Raw genomic sequence first — 19,624 nt, forward strand, 5'->3', positions numbered from 1 at the left:
GTAGGGTGTGTGGGGGGGGTTGAGGGAAGGGGGCAACAACGCACTCCCACTTTACCTCGGTCAGTACATGTGAACATATATATATGAGGGGCAGCTTATTGTTTAGGGAAATAGTTTTCTCATCCACACCCTTCACACACACACACACATATATATATATATTTATATACAGTATATAATATATATGCTGCATACATTACAGAGATTGGCTTGGGGGTAATATCCTAACACAGAGGGGTTTAGTGATGGCAATGAATTTGCCGATGCCTTTAAAAACAGTTCGGACTGGTTGACTTTAGCCGTTAGTCGTGAAAGATGCATTTTTTTTTAAAGAAAAAAAAACCTTTTGTCTACATCCTTACTGTAAAAATAAAAACACCAAAAGGTCACTCGCCACGTAAATCAGTCATGATTTCAAGGTCGCTTGACTGTTCGTTCCCCGTCCTCTACGTTCTGTTCCGCCCCCGTGTTTATATTCCTTCCGGGTCACAGGATATATTCAGCACCAGACCTGGCGCCTGCGTCCAACGATCGCTACTGTCCTCGTTGCCTCTCCCTCTCTCGCTTTCTCTCTCTCTCTCTCTCTCTCTTTCGCTTTTTTCTCTCCCCTCCCGTTTTTTTTAAAAAAAAATCCCACAGCCGTTCAATTGTTGTTAGCGTTTATTCTTCCGGCTGGAAAGAGGGGAGGGGGAGGGGGCAGGTGGGGGGGAGGGGGGAGAGAATGCAGGAGAGGCAGTGGCAGGGAGTGAGGGTGGGGATGGGGGTGAGGGTGGGGGTGGGGGTGTGACTGAGGGTGAGAGAGGAGGGGGCTGTTGGAGTTGGGAGGTGTGCTGGATGTCAGACTCAGTGGGTTGCTGTCTGCCATGATGGGGTTGGTGACCCGGAAGCACTTCTCCTTGTGGGCCTTGAGCATGTTGGAGAAGCGGAACCTCTGTCCGCACACGTCACAGGGATACGGTTTCTCTCCTGTGTGTGTCCGGCGGTGCCGCTTCATGTTTGGCCGGCTGGTGAAACTCTTGCCGCAGATCTCGCAAATGTACGGCTTCTCCCCTGCGGGCGAAAGGAAAGCGTTTCAGATTGAACTCACCGCACGTCTCCTGCACAAGGAGCGCTGGTGAGAACGGGGAAGGCGCTGCCCAGGAAGGCCACACCGGCCGGACAGCTACGTTGCGATTGAGGCTATTTCAGAAAAAAAAACCAGAGCGCCTTTCCATCATAGTATCAAGCAATTTCACAAGAGCACAGTGGTTTCTGCAACCTTCCCGGTAACCCAGACCAGCTGTCATTCACCCCCTAAAAGGAATGATTTCCCAGGATCATCCCAGGTTTGCCCTTCACACAACAACAAATTACATTAGTACAGCGCCTTTCACGTTGGAAGGAAGTCCCAAGGCGCTGGGTTGAGGGTTTGCAGCTCAGCTGTGGTTTGGAATCAAGTGGGTTCGAGGGTTGGGGGTTTGGGAATGCGGCCAAAGGCACAGTCATAGGGGAAGGTCTTGAGATGGGCCTTGAAGGAGGCAAAGGAGGGGGGCGAGGCGGAGGGTTTCAGGGATGGCGTTCCAGAGGGTGGGGGCAGAAAATCTGAAGGCCAGACCGGCAATACCCCCCCTCCCTCCCTCCCTCCCGCAAACCGCGATGTCTGGTTTCTGGGTGAGTTTGCGGATACGAACAGATTTTAAAAATAACTTGGCTCACGCCTGAACTAAACAGCAGATAGGTTTTTAGTGTAAACAAACAGCAAAGCTGGATGGGACAGAGCCGTTTGCTAACGTGGACGAGCTGGTTGGGAAAGTCTCCAGATCGATGTTGGACACTGGAACATTGATTGCAGGACTCACATCTAAGGACTGAATTACTTTTAGAAAGCTATTGCAAGAGTTTACGTGAGTAAGAAATGAACAGTGGCCCCCACATGCGAGTGAAGCGGCCGCGAGGCCTGAATACGAATGCCCCGATTGCAAAGTCAGCTCAGTGCTGAAGTGAGAACACGATCTTATTCAACGCTTGTTCGCACATCGCTAAGTCATCATTTAGCTTTGACAACAGCTATTTTAATCCTCCATTCCCTCCCACTCCGAGTGAGAGGCTGGTCGCAGAGCAGCAATTCATTTATTCCCACCACAGGCAGCCGCGTTGTCAATAGATCAATGAAAAGCCGGCGCATTTGGCTACCAAGACTCAATTTTTAAAGGATATATGATGTGTGTCAACGTTTACGTGGCATGCGGTCTGAACATCACATATAAACCTAGGAGTAAGGAGTTTCGATTCACTCTGCATATTATATACGCTTTTACCCCTCCTCTCGATTATTTTTGCGTCTCACTTAGCAGCCAAGAGGCCGGGCAGGCAACCAGGCTGCTCCCAGGCCGCAGTGAGCAGCGCAGGAGTAAGGATGGGGTGACTTTCTTGCGGGCATTTTCTCTCCCCCCCACTTCCCTTTCCCGGTAGACGCATGTCGTGTAAAGCTATCTCCCCAACGTCCTTACAGCCCAGAGCTCGCTCGCCGTACGTCTGAACCAGTGGCCCCCGCAGGTAGGATTCTCGCTCGTGCCCAATCCCATCCTTGCCGGGGATCCACGCGTCTCTCTCCAACAGGGGGCACCGCAGGGCAATCGGGAACACCGGCTGATTTCCCCCCTTCTTTTGTCTCATACCTCACCTGCCAAAGGTCAGCTAATTCTGCCCGGATGGTGGTGTAAAACTTGGCACCTTCCTGGATTACAATCGCGTCGTTGAAGGGGTGGGGGCCGGGAGGATAATATATCTAGGACCCCTTCGAACTTTACAACAGAGCTTGAATCGACAAAGGAAAGGGGTCCCTACCGGTGTGCGTCTTCATATGTTCGTCGAAATACTGCTTCATGTTAAAATCCTTGCCGCACCACTGGCACATGAACTGCTTGTGACCAATGTGGATGCTCATATGAGAGCGAAGCTGATACTTGTACTGGAATCTTTCGTTGCAGTTCTGCGGATCAGAGACACAAGCGTAAAACAGCAGGATTAGAATGAGGTTCGTCACTGCAAAGCCAAACTTAACGCCAGCCTCTTCTTAAATATTACAAATATACAGTCAATTCACTTTACAGTGTGTTCTGTGAAGCGCTTTGGGACGTCCTCCTGACGTGAAAAGCGCTATATCAAATGCGAGGATTATTATTATTATTATTATTACTATTCTCTGCAGCTCAAACTCCCGCCTGACAATTTAACCTCTGAAAAAAATCAAAATAAGCCGGGTCCACTTTCTTGCGAGGCGAGTGCTCTAACCACTACGCTACAGGACCACACATAATAAGAGGCTGTATCAAATGTAAGGATTAGTTATTCTTACACAGACTGCCAGGGCACACTTTTTTTTCCCACCAATAATTTGTGTGAGAAAAAAAGGCCCTCTGGGTTCTTAGATGTTTGGGGTATTTAACTTAAACGACTCCAGAGACCATCAACATAACAATCCCAGCCACAAATCATAGTCAGTTGCGCTCCAAGGAGCAAAATTATTCTCTCGTGGACTCAATCCACTGATCCGACTGAATGTACAAACCTTGGAAATGGGATTACTTCATTTAATGACTTGATAGTGAGAAGGAACAAAACAATCACATCTCTATTTCTTCAGAGGGAAGCGTTTACAATTCTTAGTAATTGCCTTAAACACAACCCTCCTTTAAAGCCAACGAAGTACCAGATTAACCATTAACTCCACAGTGCAAATAGTACGTCAGAATAGATAAGAGCTGAAATTTAAATCTCATGAAGCACTGTGAGCACTTTCCACATATTTGCGTCAGCCTGGCTCAGTTGCGAGCACTTTCGCCACGGTGGCACAAGCTTGTCGGTTCAAACCACACGTCCGAAGCTCTGTCTGTCCAGCGTCTTGGGATGTCCTCCCGACGATGTGCTATACAAATGGAATGTTTCTCCCTGTGTCTTGGCCAATGATTCCCCCAATTAAAATTGGTCACTCACACCATGGCTGTTTGTGGGACATTGCTGTGCACAAATTGGACCCGATGTTCACCCATTAAAAAAAAGTCACACCACTTTACAGTATGTTATGTGAAGCGATAAGGAGGCACTGTATCAAATGGAAGGATTATTATTAGAATCAAATGCAAGGTTTATAATAAATATTATTATTATTATTGAAGCAGTCTCAACTCGAGTCTTGAAGTCTATTAGACCCCATTAAGTTTAAGAATAATATAATAATCGTTGAATTTGATATAGATGCTTATCACATTGCTGAGTGGATTGACTGTAGTTTACGGGCAAAATACACATATGGTAATACATACATTTTAAAAAAGGGTAAACCACACTTCTCTGTCTTGATTCAGAGGAAGGGCAACTAAACACAATTAAAGCTCTGCAAAAGTTTTGCATTTAATTTGGTACGAATTCAAAGCAAAATAAATATTTGACGATCTTGGGCTTGCTTTGTGCACTATAGAAAGAATGAATTGGTCACTTCGATCCACGACTGTTTGTGGGAAACTACTGTGCGCAATTGACTGCCGCGTTTCGCCCACAAAATGCACAGTCAATTCACTTTACGGTATATTCTGTGAAGCGCTTTGAGATGTCTCGAAGACGTGATAAGGCGCTATATCAAATAGTAGGATTATTATTATTATTAAGTCAAAGAGTCACGCTTGGATGGATGGAAGGCTTGGGAACCACAGACACTTCACTGTAGTTTATCAAGCAGGCTCAGGGTTAAAATTCATGGCTTACCTCACATTTGAAGGGCTTCTCGCCCGAATGTTGCAGCGAATGGACTTTGAGTGACATGCTGCGCTTGAACGACTTCCCACAAGTCTCGCAAGTGAACGGCATGTCCTTTGTGTGGGCTGCGAGAAGAAGAGGAATACAGGTCATTTCAAAACACCCCACAGTTCAAGAGAAATCACTGGACTTTGGTGAAAAGTTCAAAACATTATTCTGCTCTCTCTGTCTCTCTCTCTCTCTGTCTCTCTCTTTCTCACAATGGCAGCTTGCCAGATGAGGCAAGTGAGGCAGTGTTTCAACTAGAATTTCCACGATTCACAGCGAGGGTCATGAGCTCAGCGTGGGAGCAAAGCCAACAGGCGAAAGCGACCGACAGAGGAGCAAAGGCCAACAGGAGAGAGGCCAAGCCATTGCGCAAGCACAAAAGGCCCATTGCCGTTGCATATCGATATAGCTGGAACACTCTCCCTCAATCCCTCCGCCTTGCCACCCCCTCTCCCCGTTTTCCAAGTCCCGCCTGAAAATCTTTCTCTTCGACCGCGCTTACGGCCACCTCCTCCCCTTCCCCCAGGCTCGGAGTCAGGCTCCGTCACTATTAAGCGCTCTGAGGCACTGCCCTGCGTGGAGGGCGCTGTATAAGTGCAAGTTGTCGTCGGTGTAGCTCGGTTAAGCAAACTCAAGAGGTTGCCTAAGGAACTGTGCCTCACCTGTCAAAAAGGTTACCAGCCACCACCGCTTTAGCACTCATCTCAACGGACATTTTTCACCACCATTTTTCTGATGCGAAGCACCTTTTATTACTCTCTTCTACAACTCTCACAACAACAACAACCTGCATTTATCTAGAGCCGCTCGAGCAGGGGAAGGGTCCTTCAGCGCTTGACAGTGATGGAGCGAGATGCTGAGCAGGGTGGCCGGGTGACCGTAGACAACTTAAAAGAGGAAGGTCTTCAGGGCGACTTGAAGATGGCGAAGGAGGGAGCAAGGCGCAGGGATACAGGAAGAATGTGAAAACCTGAAAGTCTTGCAAAACCTGGCATTAAGCGCTACAGGAGGATTATATTCTGCAAAAGGCTGAATGAAAAAAATAAATAACTTTTGCGTTGAAATCCCGATTGTATCCAAATAATTTGCCCTCGAAATCTGCATACAATTAAGGTAGTATTCATCTGACGACCCAATTACTAAATTAATAAATCCTTTCCTTTGGCTTTTTAATTACACATTCTCCCTGTGAACACATGCATTTGCACTTGGATATAATGGACCCCAGGAAGAGATTTATCAGCACACGCATAACAAACTATAAAAAAGTATTTTAAAACGGACCAAAGAGAATAGGAAAAGCTCCTTGATCTCATAAAATAACCGGCTTACACACTGCTCTATCTTTAGTGTTTGAATGGCAAAAGCCACTAAGTTGCCAACTATGAAATTATTGAACATTGTGGAGTCTCGTCGCACACTGGTTAGCACCTCGCCTCGCAAGCGAGAAGACCCGGCGGGATCCTCACTGAAGCGACAATAACGATAATAATAATCCTTGCATTTGAGACAGTGCCTTATCATGCCGTTGAGACGTCGCAAAGCGCTTCACAGAATATACTTGTAAAGTAGACCGATTGTGTATTTTGTGGGTAAAACGCAGCAACCATTTGTGCACAGGGGTGTCCCGCAACTAGTCGTAGATTGAGTGACCAAATTATGATTTTTTTTTGAAGGATTTTTATCCCCTAAAAGTGATCTGTCCATCGACTAACAGTCTTAAAATTAAGGGTCAGCCTTTTAGAACAGAGTTGAGGAAACATTTCTTTACTCAGAGGGCAGTGAACTTATGGAATCCACTACCCCAGAAGGCTGTAGATGTCAGTCCCTGAACATCTTCAAGGCTGAGACTGATAGATTTTTAAAAAATAGAGGGATTAGGGGATTTGGTGAGAGGGCGGGTAATCAGAGTTAGGTCTGAAGATCAGCCATGATCTTATCGAATGGCGGGGCACAGGCTCGAGGGGCTGAATGGCCTCCTCCTGCTCCTAATTCTTATGTTTTTATTTTCTTGTTGAATGATTAAAATGAGACTCACCAACCATGTGTTTCCTGACATGGGCCATTGTGTAGAATTTCTTCTCGCAGATTTCACAAGAGAATTTCTTCTCTGCGTAACCATGTACAATCTTATTGTGTTCGTGCAGCGACCAGAGCTTCTTAAATCCTTTCCCGCAATTGACACACTGGAATGAAGAACAAGAGAACCACTTCAAAGAATATGCCCAATATTGACTTGACAAAGTAATACAGTAAAACTCACAACACAGAATCACTTTTCACTATACACGCTTTCCAGTATATTCGGTGAAGCGCTTTGAGACGTTTCAAAGACGTGATAAGGTGTTGGATCAAACGCAAGGATTGTTATTATAAGTGGTATCATTTGGGACCATAACATTTAATATGAATTACGCAAAGTCCGAGTTGCAGGGCAACTGTATGAATCGTATAAAATCCGGTGTAATCAATAATCTACACTGCGCATGCGTAATTTAATGCAGCTGGTAAGTGCACAGCATACACCGGTCAAGATCACTGTGTTCAAACACAAGGATTATTATTACGTACGACTTAGGTGATTATACAATTTATAAAGATAAGACTTTTACTGTTTTCTGCATTACTAGATCAAAAAATTTGTAAAACCGCTGAATCCTAGAAAAGCGGCAACAAGGATGAACTCCAGTATAAGAGAGTTGAGGAACAGTCAAAGGGGCTGCCTGATGATGTTAAATAGATTGAGAATATGTCCCCAGAATAACATTTTGCTACTCCAAGTCAGCAGGACAAGAGGATGCACGTAGGGTTAGAAGGTTAATTTCAGGAAGAACGCCAGAAAATATTTCCCTACATAAAGTATAACCAATAGCTTGAACAGAAATGACGACACCAAACCACCGACTCCATTAGAAAATTGTTTGACGCTGTATTAGGAGACAATAGGAATGTGCATTCTGGAAGATAAGATCAAATGGGCTGAAATGCTGCGTTCATCGTAAACGTCTCATGATCTCCTGTGAACCAAGGTGGAAGTCAATGTCAATGGCTGATCGGTATAACAGTGCTGACAAGGGATTGATTATTGCAGAAATTATACACGAGGAATCAAGGGCGTTGTAAGAAAATCAAAATCTGAGGAACAAGCATAAGGCATCTCCCCCCCAACCCCCCCACACCCCCAGTATTTAAGTACATGTAATCAATTATAACAATTGACTGCCACATTTCATTTTGCCCATAGATATTCTGTGAGGTGCTTCGAGACGTCTCAAAGACGTGATACAAGGATCATTATTAATAATCCCTTTGATACTTGATAATCGCATTGTCAATACGTCTGAAAAGTGTCTCGAAAGATTTACTGTATTTTGTAGGCGAACATAGCAGCCAATTTGCAACACAGCCACAATATCCCACAAACAGTCATGAAGTGAATTACCAATTTTATTTTGGGGGAGTTTTGGCCAACAACAATAAATTGTATTTGTATAGCGCCTTTCATGTCAGGAGAACGTCCCGAGGTGCTGAAGGGAAAAGCTAGGGAAGACTGGGCTTGATGAGCCAAATGTTTGTCCTGTTCCATTCATTATACGTTATAACGAGGGCAAATTCCTTGCTTCTACATTTTTATTAAAAAAAATGCTCCTCTTCCAAATGACCATATCAGAATGATACCACAACTGAGAAACTAGTTTGGAACACACTGAACACAATAGTGAGGCTTTTCGCCTCCCAGCCATGATGAGGCGCTATATCGAATGCAAGGATTATTATTATTATTATTATAATAATCCTCTGGCGGTCTGCAGTTCGCCAGATACTGCTCGACCAGCCTAGATCATTGACAAGACTTGGAGTGGCAGAGGAGCTCCATAAGGGGCAGGAATTCCTCCCCATCAGCTCCTGTTAAATAACCCGGCAAGCCAAAGCCCCAGTGGATAGGTTGCTCCTAATTGCTCCTAACCGGTGGGAGGCTTGCCAGACGGCGCTGTATATAAGAAAAATGCATCTGGGGTCCTCAAGCTTTGTCTCTTAACATCCTGTGCCGAATACTCTGCAGAATTAGGTAAACATAAAGCATCTCCAGGGGGACGGTGCGCATTCCATTCCAGACTCGGGAACACTTCCATGTGTAGTTGGCGTACCTACGTGAAACTCACTGGTTTGGATAAATTGAAGTAGGTTATTATTATAATAATAATAATCCTTGCATTTGTTTATATAGCGTCTTATCACGTCATTGAGATGTGTCAAAGTGCTTCACAGAATATACTGCAAAGTGAATTGATTGAAACAAAAAACAGAAGTGGCCGGGAACACTCGGCGGGTCAGGCAGCATCTATGGAGAAAGGAAAGTGAGTCAACGTTTCAGGTCCGCGACCCTTCGTCAAGGACTGGGGCACGTTGGGAGGGAGAGGCTTTTATAAGCACTTAACAAAGAAGAAAGAAGAAAATGGGGTAGAGGACAGGGGATGATGATGAGTTAAAGAGGGGTTAATCATGCAAAATAAAGGGGGGCATTGGCACAAAACAGGGGGAAATGGGTGTTAATAATGCAAGAGGGTGGAGGGGGGGGGGGGAGGAATGTAACTAATCAGGCAGACCAGAGAGAGAGAAAAAAGGTGTGTCTGGGACCCAGATGGTCACAAAAGAGTGGGAGGTGAGCTGTTATGTTATGGTCTGAAATTATTGAAATCAACATCGAGGCCAGAGGGCTGTTTTTTTTTTGGGGGGGGGGGGGGGGGGTTTTTGATTGTCTATTTGAATGGGTTTTCCGCCTGTACCAGACACCCACCCGGCTGACCAAAAACGATGCGATTGGCACGTTCTACTTGAACAGTGAGAAAGAAAGAAAGAAAGAAAGAAAGAAAGACGACGAGAAACTACAACGTCAGGAACATTATTACTCACAGCGGCGCAGTTCTAAAGAGGCCCTTCAGAGGGAGTAAATTCCCATTTAAACCAACAAAAACCTTGCCCCCTTTTCGAGCCGTCAACATGGAACCGTGGTCTCGTTTTCTCTGCGTGCAACAACAGCAGCAGCAAAAAAAAATTACCCCTGCGTTCAGAGAACAATGTAAATGTGTCGCTTGTCGCGCAGCCCACCTCGAACTCCCCACTTTAACACAAACCTTATATAGCTTTAGGCCACTTTGCTTCTAAGAACACCAGGGGGAAGGAGCACCAAAGAGCGTCCTATTTCTATCACGTGGGTCCGCGACATCCTCCAGCACTTGCAAAAATGTTTCACGGTTCATGCATTTGGGGAGGACAAGTTTGCAGGGCTATGGGGAGAGCGCGGGGGGGAGCGGGATCGATTTGGATAGCTCTTTTCGAGGAGCCTGCGCAGACACCGTGGGCCGAGTGGCCTCCTTCTGTGCGGCATAATTCTGATTCGTTGTATATCTATCACCTGGACAACGCTGAGGACTAAAAGCACTAGTCAAGCTGCCCAGGGCTTTGACAACCTTAATGGTTTCAGTGGGGAAGGATTTTAGGGAAGTGGAAGTCCTATCCCTGCACTGTATCATCTCCGTGACACTATAACCAGCTGAGTTAGACATGAACAGCCAGAAATAATAATAATAAGCCTTGCATTTGATACAGCGCCTTATCATGTCGTTGAGGCGTCTCGAAGCGCTTGACGGAATATACTCTAGAGTGGATTGATTGTGTATTTTGTGGGGTGAAACGCTACCAGCCAATTGCGCACAGCAGTGCCCCGCAGACGTGCTAGTTCAGCTGTTCACCCTCGCTCGCCCCTGTTGAGACAAATCCCAGGCAGAGAGGGGTGAAAAGAGCGATTTCATAACCGAAAAACCAAACTTCCACAAACTCAACCCTAGAGTCAGTTCTATAATTTGCCACAATATGTAATGTTTAACTTCTTGTTCCTGTTGGAAAGTCCAATTAAAACCAAATCGTTTAAAACCATCTGAAACAACAGTCACCGAGTCTATATGGAGTGTCTGGGGTCCTATTATCCCCTCAATTATTATAAAATAGTAAAACTCACAGATGTAGGAATAGTCGGGAAACAACATTTAATGTGACTTATGCAAAGTTTGAGTTGCAGCAAACTGTATAAGTTGTAGAAAACCCGATTTAATCAATAATCTACATTGCGGATATGTAATTTAATGCAGTCGGTGAGGGCGCACGCGGTGATGGGTCAGGACTACATTTCCTGCGATTCAATGCACCTTGACCCATCACCACATGTGCGATTACCAGGAAGCCTTGGAATTGTATTGACTTGGTGGGCAGGCCTCCAGCCTCTCTGCCTCCTGGAACACCATCCCACCACCTCGCCTCTCCCTTACCTCCTTCAAGACCCTCCTCTTTGACTAGTCACCTTCCCACCCTCCACCCCCCCCCCGATCCCAACCAACCACTCGCCCAGATGTGGATCCCTGACTGTGGAAGGCATTATACACATGTAATTTGTTGTTGTTGTGGTTTTGTTTTGATTGGAATGGAAACTGAATGGGATTCGAATAAATGTACGACTTAGACGCTTATGCAATTTATAAAGATAAGGTTTATGCAAGTTTTACTGCATTTGATTCCCTCGTTATTCCCCTCTAATGCAGGCTGAGTCTCCTATTCTGTACGCACAGGGAGACCTTGCCACAATTGTCATTATGACATGAAAAGTGCTGGGATTCCCATTGCTGGGATAGAGATTTCACATTGATTTTTAAAAGGACATCCATTCTCTTTTAAAGCTAGGTTAGAGATAAAAACAGTAACAAAACAAAAATCAATAGCAGCAATTTTGCTTTGTAGCATGATCAAAAGAACACTTTCGAGAACCAGTGTCTTGCCTTGTAAAGTAAAAATATCACGAGTGCACAATAACAAGTCCTTTCTTTGTCTTGCTAAAGTTGTCACCAAGGCTCTCTCCTCCCCCCCCCCCACCACCACCCAAACACACAAACACATAGTACTGCGGAGTCATGTAGCTTAGTGGTTAGAGCACTCACCTCGCAAGCGAGGGGAGCTGGGTTCGATTCCCGGGCAGGGCAAACGATAGAAAAGTTTCCTTATTCCACACTCCTCTGTTTACCTGGCAGTAATTCTGAACCCAGTTGATTGGCGGAGCACTTTCCAGCAATTGCCTGTCGCGTTTCGCCCACAAAATATACAGTCAATTCATTTTTACAGTATGTTCTGTGAAGTGCTTTGAGACGTCTTGGAGACCTGATACGGCGCTATATCAAATGCGAGGGTTATTATGATTATTGTGAGTTCACACACTCATGAAATTAACGAAAGCACGTAACGTTCCCTTAATTTATTACATAGGATGACGTCTCCATTATTCAAGGCATCCCAACCCCAGTGGTACAACGCCGTTCTGCACACGGGCAGAATGTCATTGTGTCAATATATTGTGACAACAACAACTTGTATTTATATAGTGCCCTGCACGTGGTGTAGTCTCGGAGCACTTGACAGTGGCCGAACCAGGGGGAGAGGAGAGGGGAGGTGATGATCAAAAAGTACGGGCTTTTGGCAGGATTTGAAAGTGGGGAGGGCAGGGGCAAGGTGAAGGGACTGCGGGAGGGAGTTCCAGAGTTTCGGGGCGTAGTGGAGCGATGGTGGAGCGGAGGGGACGAGGGACAAATGGGAGGCCGGAGCCAGCCGAGTGGAGGCAACGGCTGGAGGAGTGGGATAGGTAGGGAGGTGCGAGGGCACGAAGGGATTTGAAAACGACTGAGAGGATCTTGAAATCGACCTTACGCTGTCTGTGGAGACAAAGGCTGTTCTCTCTGGAGGCAGTAGGAGAGAGCAGGTAAATCCACTGCTTCTTTATTGGATGTCGGTGGAGCCAAGGTTGCAGATAACCTCAAAAACCAGGAGTGACTTGTACTTTTTGCTAACATTTCAGCTGTGCTTCTGGAGTCAACAACAGTAACGTTATGCGTGTGTCACCTCCCTCCCGCTTGGATTACTCCAACGCACTCCACCATTAAAAAAGATCCAGCTCATTCCAAACTCTACCGCCCGCATACTGACCTGGACCAAACTCTATACCCACATCTCACCAGTTCTGGCCCAGGCTCCACCGGCTCTCCAAACGGATCGACTTCAAGATCCTCACTCTCATGTTCAAACCCCTTCACTCCCTGGCACCTCCCTACCTCTCCAACCTCCTCACTCCCCAATCCACCACCACCGCGGTGCCTCCGCTCGACTGGCACTGGCTTCTTAATCGTCCCTCGCACCCTCCACCCCACCATCGGGGGTCGTGCTTTCAGCCACTACGCCCCAAACTCTGGAACACTCTCCATCAATCCTTCCGCCTTGCCCCCTCTCTCAAGTCCCGCCTGAAAACTTTCCTCAGCGACCGTGTTTATGGCCACCTCCCACCTCCCCCTCAGCTCGGGGTCACTGCACTGTTAAGCGCTCTGAGATGCTACCCTGCGTGGAGGGCGCTATAAAAGCGCAAGTTGTTATATTTACAGAATACCCTTCACATAGAGGGCAATTTCTTGGTTGTGGAAATCTGGAACTCTCTTCCCCAAAATGCTGTAGATGCCAGACTTTTAAGACTCAGGTGGATAGATTTTTATTACATAAGGGTATCAAGGGATACAGAGCAAAGGAGGGTAATTGGAGTTGAGGTACAGATCAGCCATGATCTAATAAAATGGTAGAACAGGCTCGAAAGGCTGAATGGCCTTCTCCTGTTCCTATGGACCACGTTACAACAACAGGGTCTGACGCTGAGCAAGGGAGAGGCGATAGATGTGTTTGAAGAGATAATAATTCTCATTTTGGTTTAAAGTTGATAAAGAGAGTCCTAAATATTATAAATAACAATCCTCGCATTTGATATAGCGCTTTTCACGTCTTCTAGACGTCTCAAAGTGCTTCACAGGATATACTGTAAAATAAATTGACTGTATATGTGTAGGCGAAACGTGGCGGCCAATTGCGCACAGCAGTGTCCCACAAACGGTCATCGATTGAAGTGACCAATTTTATTATTTTTTTCTTGAGGGATTAAGGAAGTAAGGAAACTTGCCTAAGGTCTCACCCCGTCGGGAATCGAAACCAGGTCCCTCGCTTGCGAGGCGAGTGCTGGAACCACTGAGCTGCAGGACTCAAGGTGCGTGCCAAAGTGGAGTTGGAGCTTTTTATTAGTCTCTGGACTGCCAGAGAGAGGGCAGCCTTTGTGCATATTTACAGAATTCTTGATGTCATCGCAAATCACTTTAATGACGTCAATGCTTGGGCATCCTACAGCTGCCAGGAGAACTGTTTTTGAGAGATCTCAGACACACACAACTAACTAACTATCGGCATTGGAGACTGCACTCAACTCCATCTGCGATTCCATTTGTAATTTGGCTGGTGGAAATCACAAAAAAACACTTCTAAGGGGCAGTTACATCTTGACGTTGCAGTTACATCTTGACGTTGTTGTGATGTTTACAGAATAACTTAAAAACTTCTTTGTATACGTGGAACTTTAATGGGTTCAGGAAAACTGGGAGAGGCAGTAATGGAGCCGGGTGACGTTGCGGAGGTGGGGGAAGGCAGAGCACGGATGTGGGGTAGAAAGAATAGTTGAGACTCTAACAAGACGCCAAGGTTCTGGATTGGGAGCTCCACTCTACAATCCCTTCGCCTCGCTCCCTCCTTTGCCTGATTCAAGGCACGTCTCAAGACCCTCCTTTTCAACTTTGCCTTCGATCACTCTCCTACCCCTACCCTCCACCCTTCCTGATCCCAACCCCCAGCTCGGGTCCAAATCCCTCAGTGTCCAGCACCTCAGGACGTCCCCTCGATGCGAAAGGCCCTATATGCATGTAATTTCTTCTTCTTGTTAATGTTACAACATTGGTTGCCTCTGGAAACGGGCCTGAGATAGGGCCTATTAGTGTAAAAGCACTGTAAAAGTTGACTCTCATAATAGAAGCACCTCAAAAAAATCACTACCTTCAAAACAGCTTCTGCAATGGTACGATTCTTTAAGTTAAACCGACGCTGCATAATAAACAGCTCATCCTCACTGTAACACATTCTGGTGCAGAATGTGTTATAGCGAGGTTTGTTTCAAACGAGTCACGATCACAGGTTCCCGTCAATCCCTTCGATGTGCCTGAGCGCTCAATTATGCAGCGTAAGCTCACAAGAATATAGGGGCAACACAGAGGTGCAGTCCCACGAACCTCCGCTGCATAATTTCAGCTCATTCTAATTAGTTAGTGGCGACAGTATTCACCCCGAGTGGCGTCTCCAATGCACGACTTGGCGAAACATCAACACTTGCAAGTGTGGGACACGACGCGGGCTCATAGGGTGGCACCAGTCTCGAGCGAGTGCCACGAGCTCAAAAGCACCAGGAGAGCTTTAAATTTCCACATTTGGTACGTTTTTACCATTGAGGTTACATGGGAAAATTCAAAGAAAAATGCACCCCCAGTGCATCGTGAAGAACGCACCAGAATGTGACAATCTGTGTTTTTTTTTACACAACTGGAATTTTGGATGAAAATGTACAGTGGATAATAATACAACTTGCATTTATATAGCACACTTCGTTCAGGGCAGCATCTCAGAGCACTTAACAGCGGTGGAGCCTGACACCGCATGGCTTGAATGCTTCGCTGAGCTTTTTGTAAAGTGTAATCAGTGACTGTATTTGTAGACGAACAGGGCAACTAATTTGCAGGCAGCAATTTCCCCCAGGCAGCCTGAAGTGAATTATCTTTTTTTTAATCTGTGGAGGTTATTGGTCAGGACACTTGGGAAACTCAGTTTTTGAATAGCACCGAGGCTTTGTTAACACCCAACAATTCACATTGTATTTACATTCATCCACCAAATGTACAGACAATTCACTTTACAATATTTTCTGTGAAGCCCTTTGAGATGTCTCGAATACTTGATGAGGCACTATATCTTAGCCCTCTGGAATACCCACACCGCTGTCCTCTCATCACAAAATCGAGCTGCTTAAAAATGACGCCAGTGTCCTAAGCTCAACCACCTTTCCTGGCAACCTGTTTGTCATTAATTACCCTCTGGGCAAAGAAAAACATGGCGGATAATATTCAGTGCGACATCTCTGTAACATGATGGAGTGAGGAAGCGAAATGCCTGGTCTCTACCACCTTTCCTGACATCCTGTTCCAGTAGATTATCCAAAACTTCCTGGTGTCTGTCCTGAAATTGCCCTTTGTTTGATCGTTGCTTGATTCACTCTGCAAATGGGCCAGAGGAAATCCCTCTGCTGCATCCCCAGGAGCTAAGACCTATGTAGGAGGACTGTTTGCATACAGGTCTTGTGTTGAGTAACACTGGGACCTCGCTGTCCCTGAAAAGAGATGAGCATAACCCGAGTGCATTAGTCCCGTCTCTCTGCTGCCCTTCAGGACATTGTTCAAGCAGAAGTTGGTGTCCACCAGGTAAGCAACTATTGAGACTGATGCCCCATGTATCTTCCAAACACTATCCTCGATGTCTTCTCTTTAGCCGGTCAGAACCACGATTTGGGACTTGGGGACACTTTATAGGTCATCTGAATTGTGGTTCTGGTAAAATGCGGAGATGCACTGAACTAAGAAACTTCCACAACTTTGTCATTTGGAGAATTGTAGAATTTTGAAGCGTAGAAGGATGACAACAATCCCAAAGAATATTGGTCATTTATTGTTTGTAGACAATACATGTGTGTCTGCAGTGTTCCCCTACAAAATCCACAGTATTACCACACTTTACAGTAAATCCAGGGACACGTTTTGAAATTCTGATGACATGATCAAGCACTTTATCAAAGGATTACTTCTTAAGTAGCTCACAATCTTGCATATGAAAATCTCTGACAGTACAAAGCCATTCAATTTGTGTTTTGATGTTTATCTTTCCAATGAAGCCAATTATCCTTATCACAATTCTCTAACTAGGATTAGGATAGGTATAATTGTGGGTGTGTAGGAAAGTGCATAGGAGCTCAGCATTCAGTTTGATCTGGGCTTTCCCTATATGGCAAAATACTAAGTAGGATTAATTTTGCATTTGGTATAAAGTCGTTTACCTCGAGAAGACATCCATCCCAAAAGAAATTTACTGTGAAGTAGAGTGACTGTGTATTTTGGGGGAAATGGGGCAGCCAATTTGCATACAGCAATGTCCCACGAATAACCATGGCGTAAGTGGCTTAAACTGCAACACTCTCTAATATAGTTATCAACATTCCCTAAAAATGCCTACAATATGTAATTTCAGAGACAGTACAGTCCCTCTGTTTTGAGCAATGTGAAAACTGGCAATTCAGGTACCAGATGATTGTCATTCTCTTGTTAACTCCAAACCCTTTTACTGTTAACACCTTTGTGTTGAGAAGCAATATTGTGACTGTGCGGTCGGGTTGAATTTCAGCTGTCTATTGAGGAACCTGTAATTTTCCTCAAAAGACAAGTAATTATAATCACACAACGGGCCAATCAAATGCTCAGTGAGCAACGCAAGTACCAACAGGGCAAAAAAGAAAATATAAAAATAACTCGGGCATTATTATTCCACCTTTGTTATTGTGCAAAACAAGCCTAACTTTATGGTATCTGAGACTGGAGGGCCAACGGGGCGTAGTGGCTGAAAGCACAGCCACCGATGGTGGAGCGGACAAGCAGGAGCCCGGAGCCAGTCGAGCGGAGGTAGTGGGTTAGGGTGTAACCAGGTTGGAGAGGTAGAGAGGTGCCAGGGAATGAAGGGATTTGAGAATGAGTGTGAAGATCTGAAATCGATCCATTCGGCGATAGCGAGCCAGTGAAGCCTGACAAAGACTGGTGTGATGAGGTAAACCAAGATCACAGTCCAATTGAGCATTATGTACGGACATAAAAAAAACAGTCCGATTCTCCAGATACGTAGTTAATTAAATTGCAGATGTAAAAAAAAGTATGATCTCCAAACTTGAACCAAGTTTTAATGCAGCATATACCCCTCACCTAGTTCCTGCCCTGTGGAAATAACATTTCACTTCTATTGCCCAACACCACTGCCCACAGTGTATTGAGTGAGAGATTAAAAGGTTAATCAAGACCACAATCTTACTAAGAAATCCGCCCACTTAAAACATGCAGGGCGAGCTTACTTTGGCAGTGTACTTTTTACAATAAGCAGAGGCACTTATAACCACTGTACTCCCAACAGACATTGCCGATTGAGCCAATTTGTAAAAAAAACTTAAATTTCATAAATTGTCAATAATAATCCTTGCATATGATATAGCGCCTAATCACACCACTGATACGTCTCAAAGTGCTTCACAGAATATACAACAACAACAACAACAAGATTCCATTTATTGAGCGCCTTTCACGTCGGGAGGACGTCCCAAGGCGCTGTACAGTTGGGTCAGGACCCGAGCAGGGGGGAAATGGTCAGGGTGAGGGGAGCGAAGGGAGGGAGCGAGGAGGGGGTAGAGAGTCGAGAGGGGAGCTGAAGGCTGAAGGTCAAAGAGAAAGGTCTTGAGACCGGCCTTCAAGGAAGAAAGGGAGGAGGCGGCGAAGGCACTGGGGGATAGAGTTCCAGAGCCTCGGGGCTGAAAGCCCGGCCACCGATGGTAGGGCGGTTGGGGCGGGGGATATATACTGTAAAGTGTATATTTTGTGGGTGATGCGCACGACAATGTCCCACAAACACTGTGGATTGAGCAACCCAATTTTGTTTAAGGGACGATTACCCTCGGAAAGCGATCCGTCAATCGACTAACATCCGTGTTCCTACTTACTGCTAGGTAAACAGAAGCGTGTGGAGTAAGGAAACTTGCTGAAGATTTCGCCCTGAGACGGTTCCAAGGTGCTGATTTCAAAGCGAGGCACAGATATTCTGACAGCAGTGTCCCACAGAGCACTTTCTGGGATACAGCTCCAGACAGCCTTTTAAGTAAAAAATCCTGAAACTTGCAGAATTGTAATTGCAGACTAATTGTACTTCAGACTCTATGGTCAACACCATCTTGGTTACACTTCCCAGTTTTAAGAGAAAGGCAGAGATTCTAACCTGACACAAACAAGATTCTATTACTCAAAATAAAATCCTCAGATATTTGGTCCACATTAAGAAGATAGTAACTTCTACACTCGATGATATCTTGGAAAGCGCTCTCTTCAGTCTTGCTGAAGGTTAACTGCATTACCCGGCAATGAGGATGGGGAGCTGGCGAGTTAAAGTGAGGAGAACTTCAAACGGAGACAAATTTAGCTGGTTATTTGATTGGTTGCTGTTATAAATTTCCGGCAAGCAACTTGTAGAAAGAGGAACACTGAATGGGTCTGTCTGTCGTTGACATAGAAACAGAAATGCTCAGCACAGGAGGAAGTCATTGAGCTCGTGCCATGATTATCTGGGTTTGTAAATTGCTCTTTATCCTCATTATTAACCATACTTTCCAAGTCTTTCCTCAGGCCCCTCAAATGTTTTTTTTTTAACTTCTTGGATGATTCAAGGTCCTCATACTCGTCTTGATGCCATCGCACCTCCCTACCTCTCCGATCTGCTTATCCCCCACTCCACCACTCATCGCCTATGCTCGTCTGGCTCCGGCCTCCTGTTTGTCCCTCGTCCCATCAGCTCCACCATCATTGGCCATGCTTTCAGCCACTATGCCCCAAAATTCTCTCCCTCAATCACTCCCCCTCCCTCCCCACTATCAAATCGCGCCTAACGACCTTCCTTTTTGATCGTCACCTCCCTCCTCCCTCTCCCACTGGTTTGGGGTCAGACTCCACCACTGTCAAAAGCTCTGGGACGCTACCCCATGTGAAGGCGCTATATAAATGTAAGTTGTTGTTGAACGACTCATTCGATCCAGCCGCAA

The 19,624-nt window shown here is 45.6% G+C and overlaps 1 protein-coding gene across 3 annotated transcripts in view; it reads right to left on the reverse strand.

Annotated features, from left to right (window-relative positions):
* Positions 1-587: 587 nt before the first annotated feature.
* Positions 588-19,624, reverse strand: part of LOC103188301 (zinc finger and BTB domain-containing protein 47) — an 84,350-nt gene continuing 65,313 nt past the window's right edge. For all 3 annotated transcript variants that reach the window (XM_042331828.1, XM_042331826.1, XM_042331827.1), the window contains exons 3-6: positions 6,821-6,968; positions 4,744-4,859; positions 2,827-2,971; positions 588-1,050 (exon numbers count right to left, since the gene is read on the reverse strand). In XM_042331828.1, coding sequence (XP_042187762.1) covers positions 644-1,050; positions 2,827-2,971; positions 4,744-4,859; positions 6,821-6,968 — 816 coding nt within the window. In that variant the 3' untranslated portion in view covers positions 588-643. The remainder of the gene's footprint in view (positions 1,051-2,826; positions 2,972-4,743; positions 4,860-6,820; positions 6,969-19,624) is intronic.

The sequence above is a fragment of the Callorhinchus milii genome, unplaced genomic scaffold (genome assembly GCF_018977255.1).
Source record: "Callorhinchus milii isolate IMCB2004 unplaced genomic scaffold, IMCB_Cmil_1.0 Scaffold2, whole genome shotgun sequence".
Lineage (NCBI taxonomy): Eukaryota > Metazoa > Chordata > Chondrichthyes > Chimaeriformes > Callorhinchidae > Callorhinchus > Callorhinchus milii.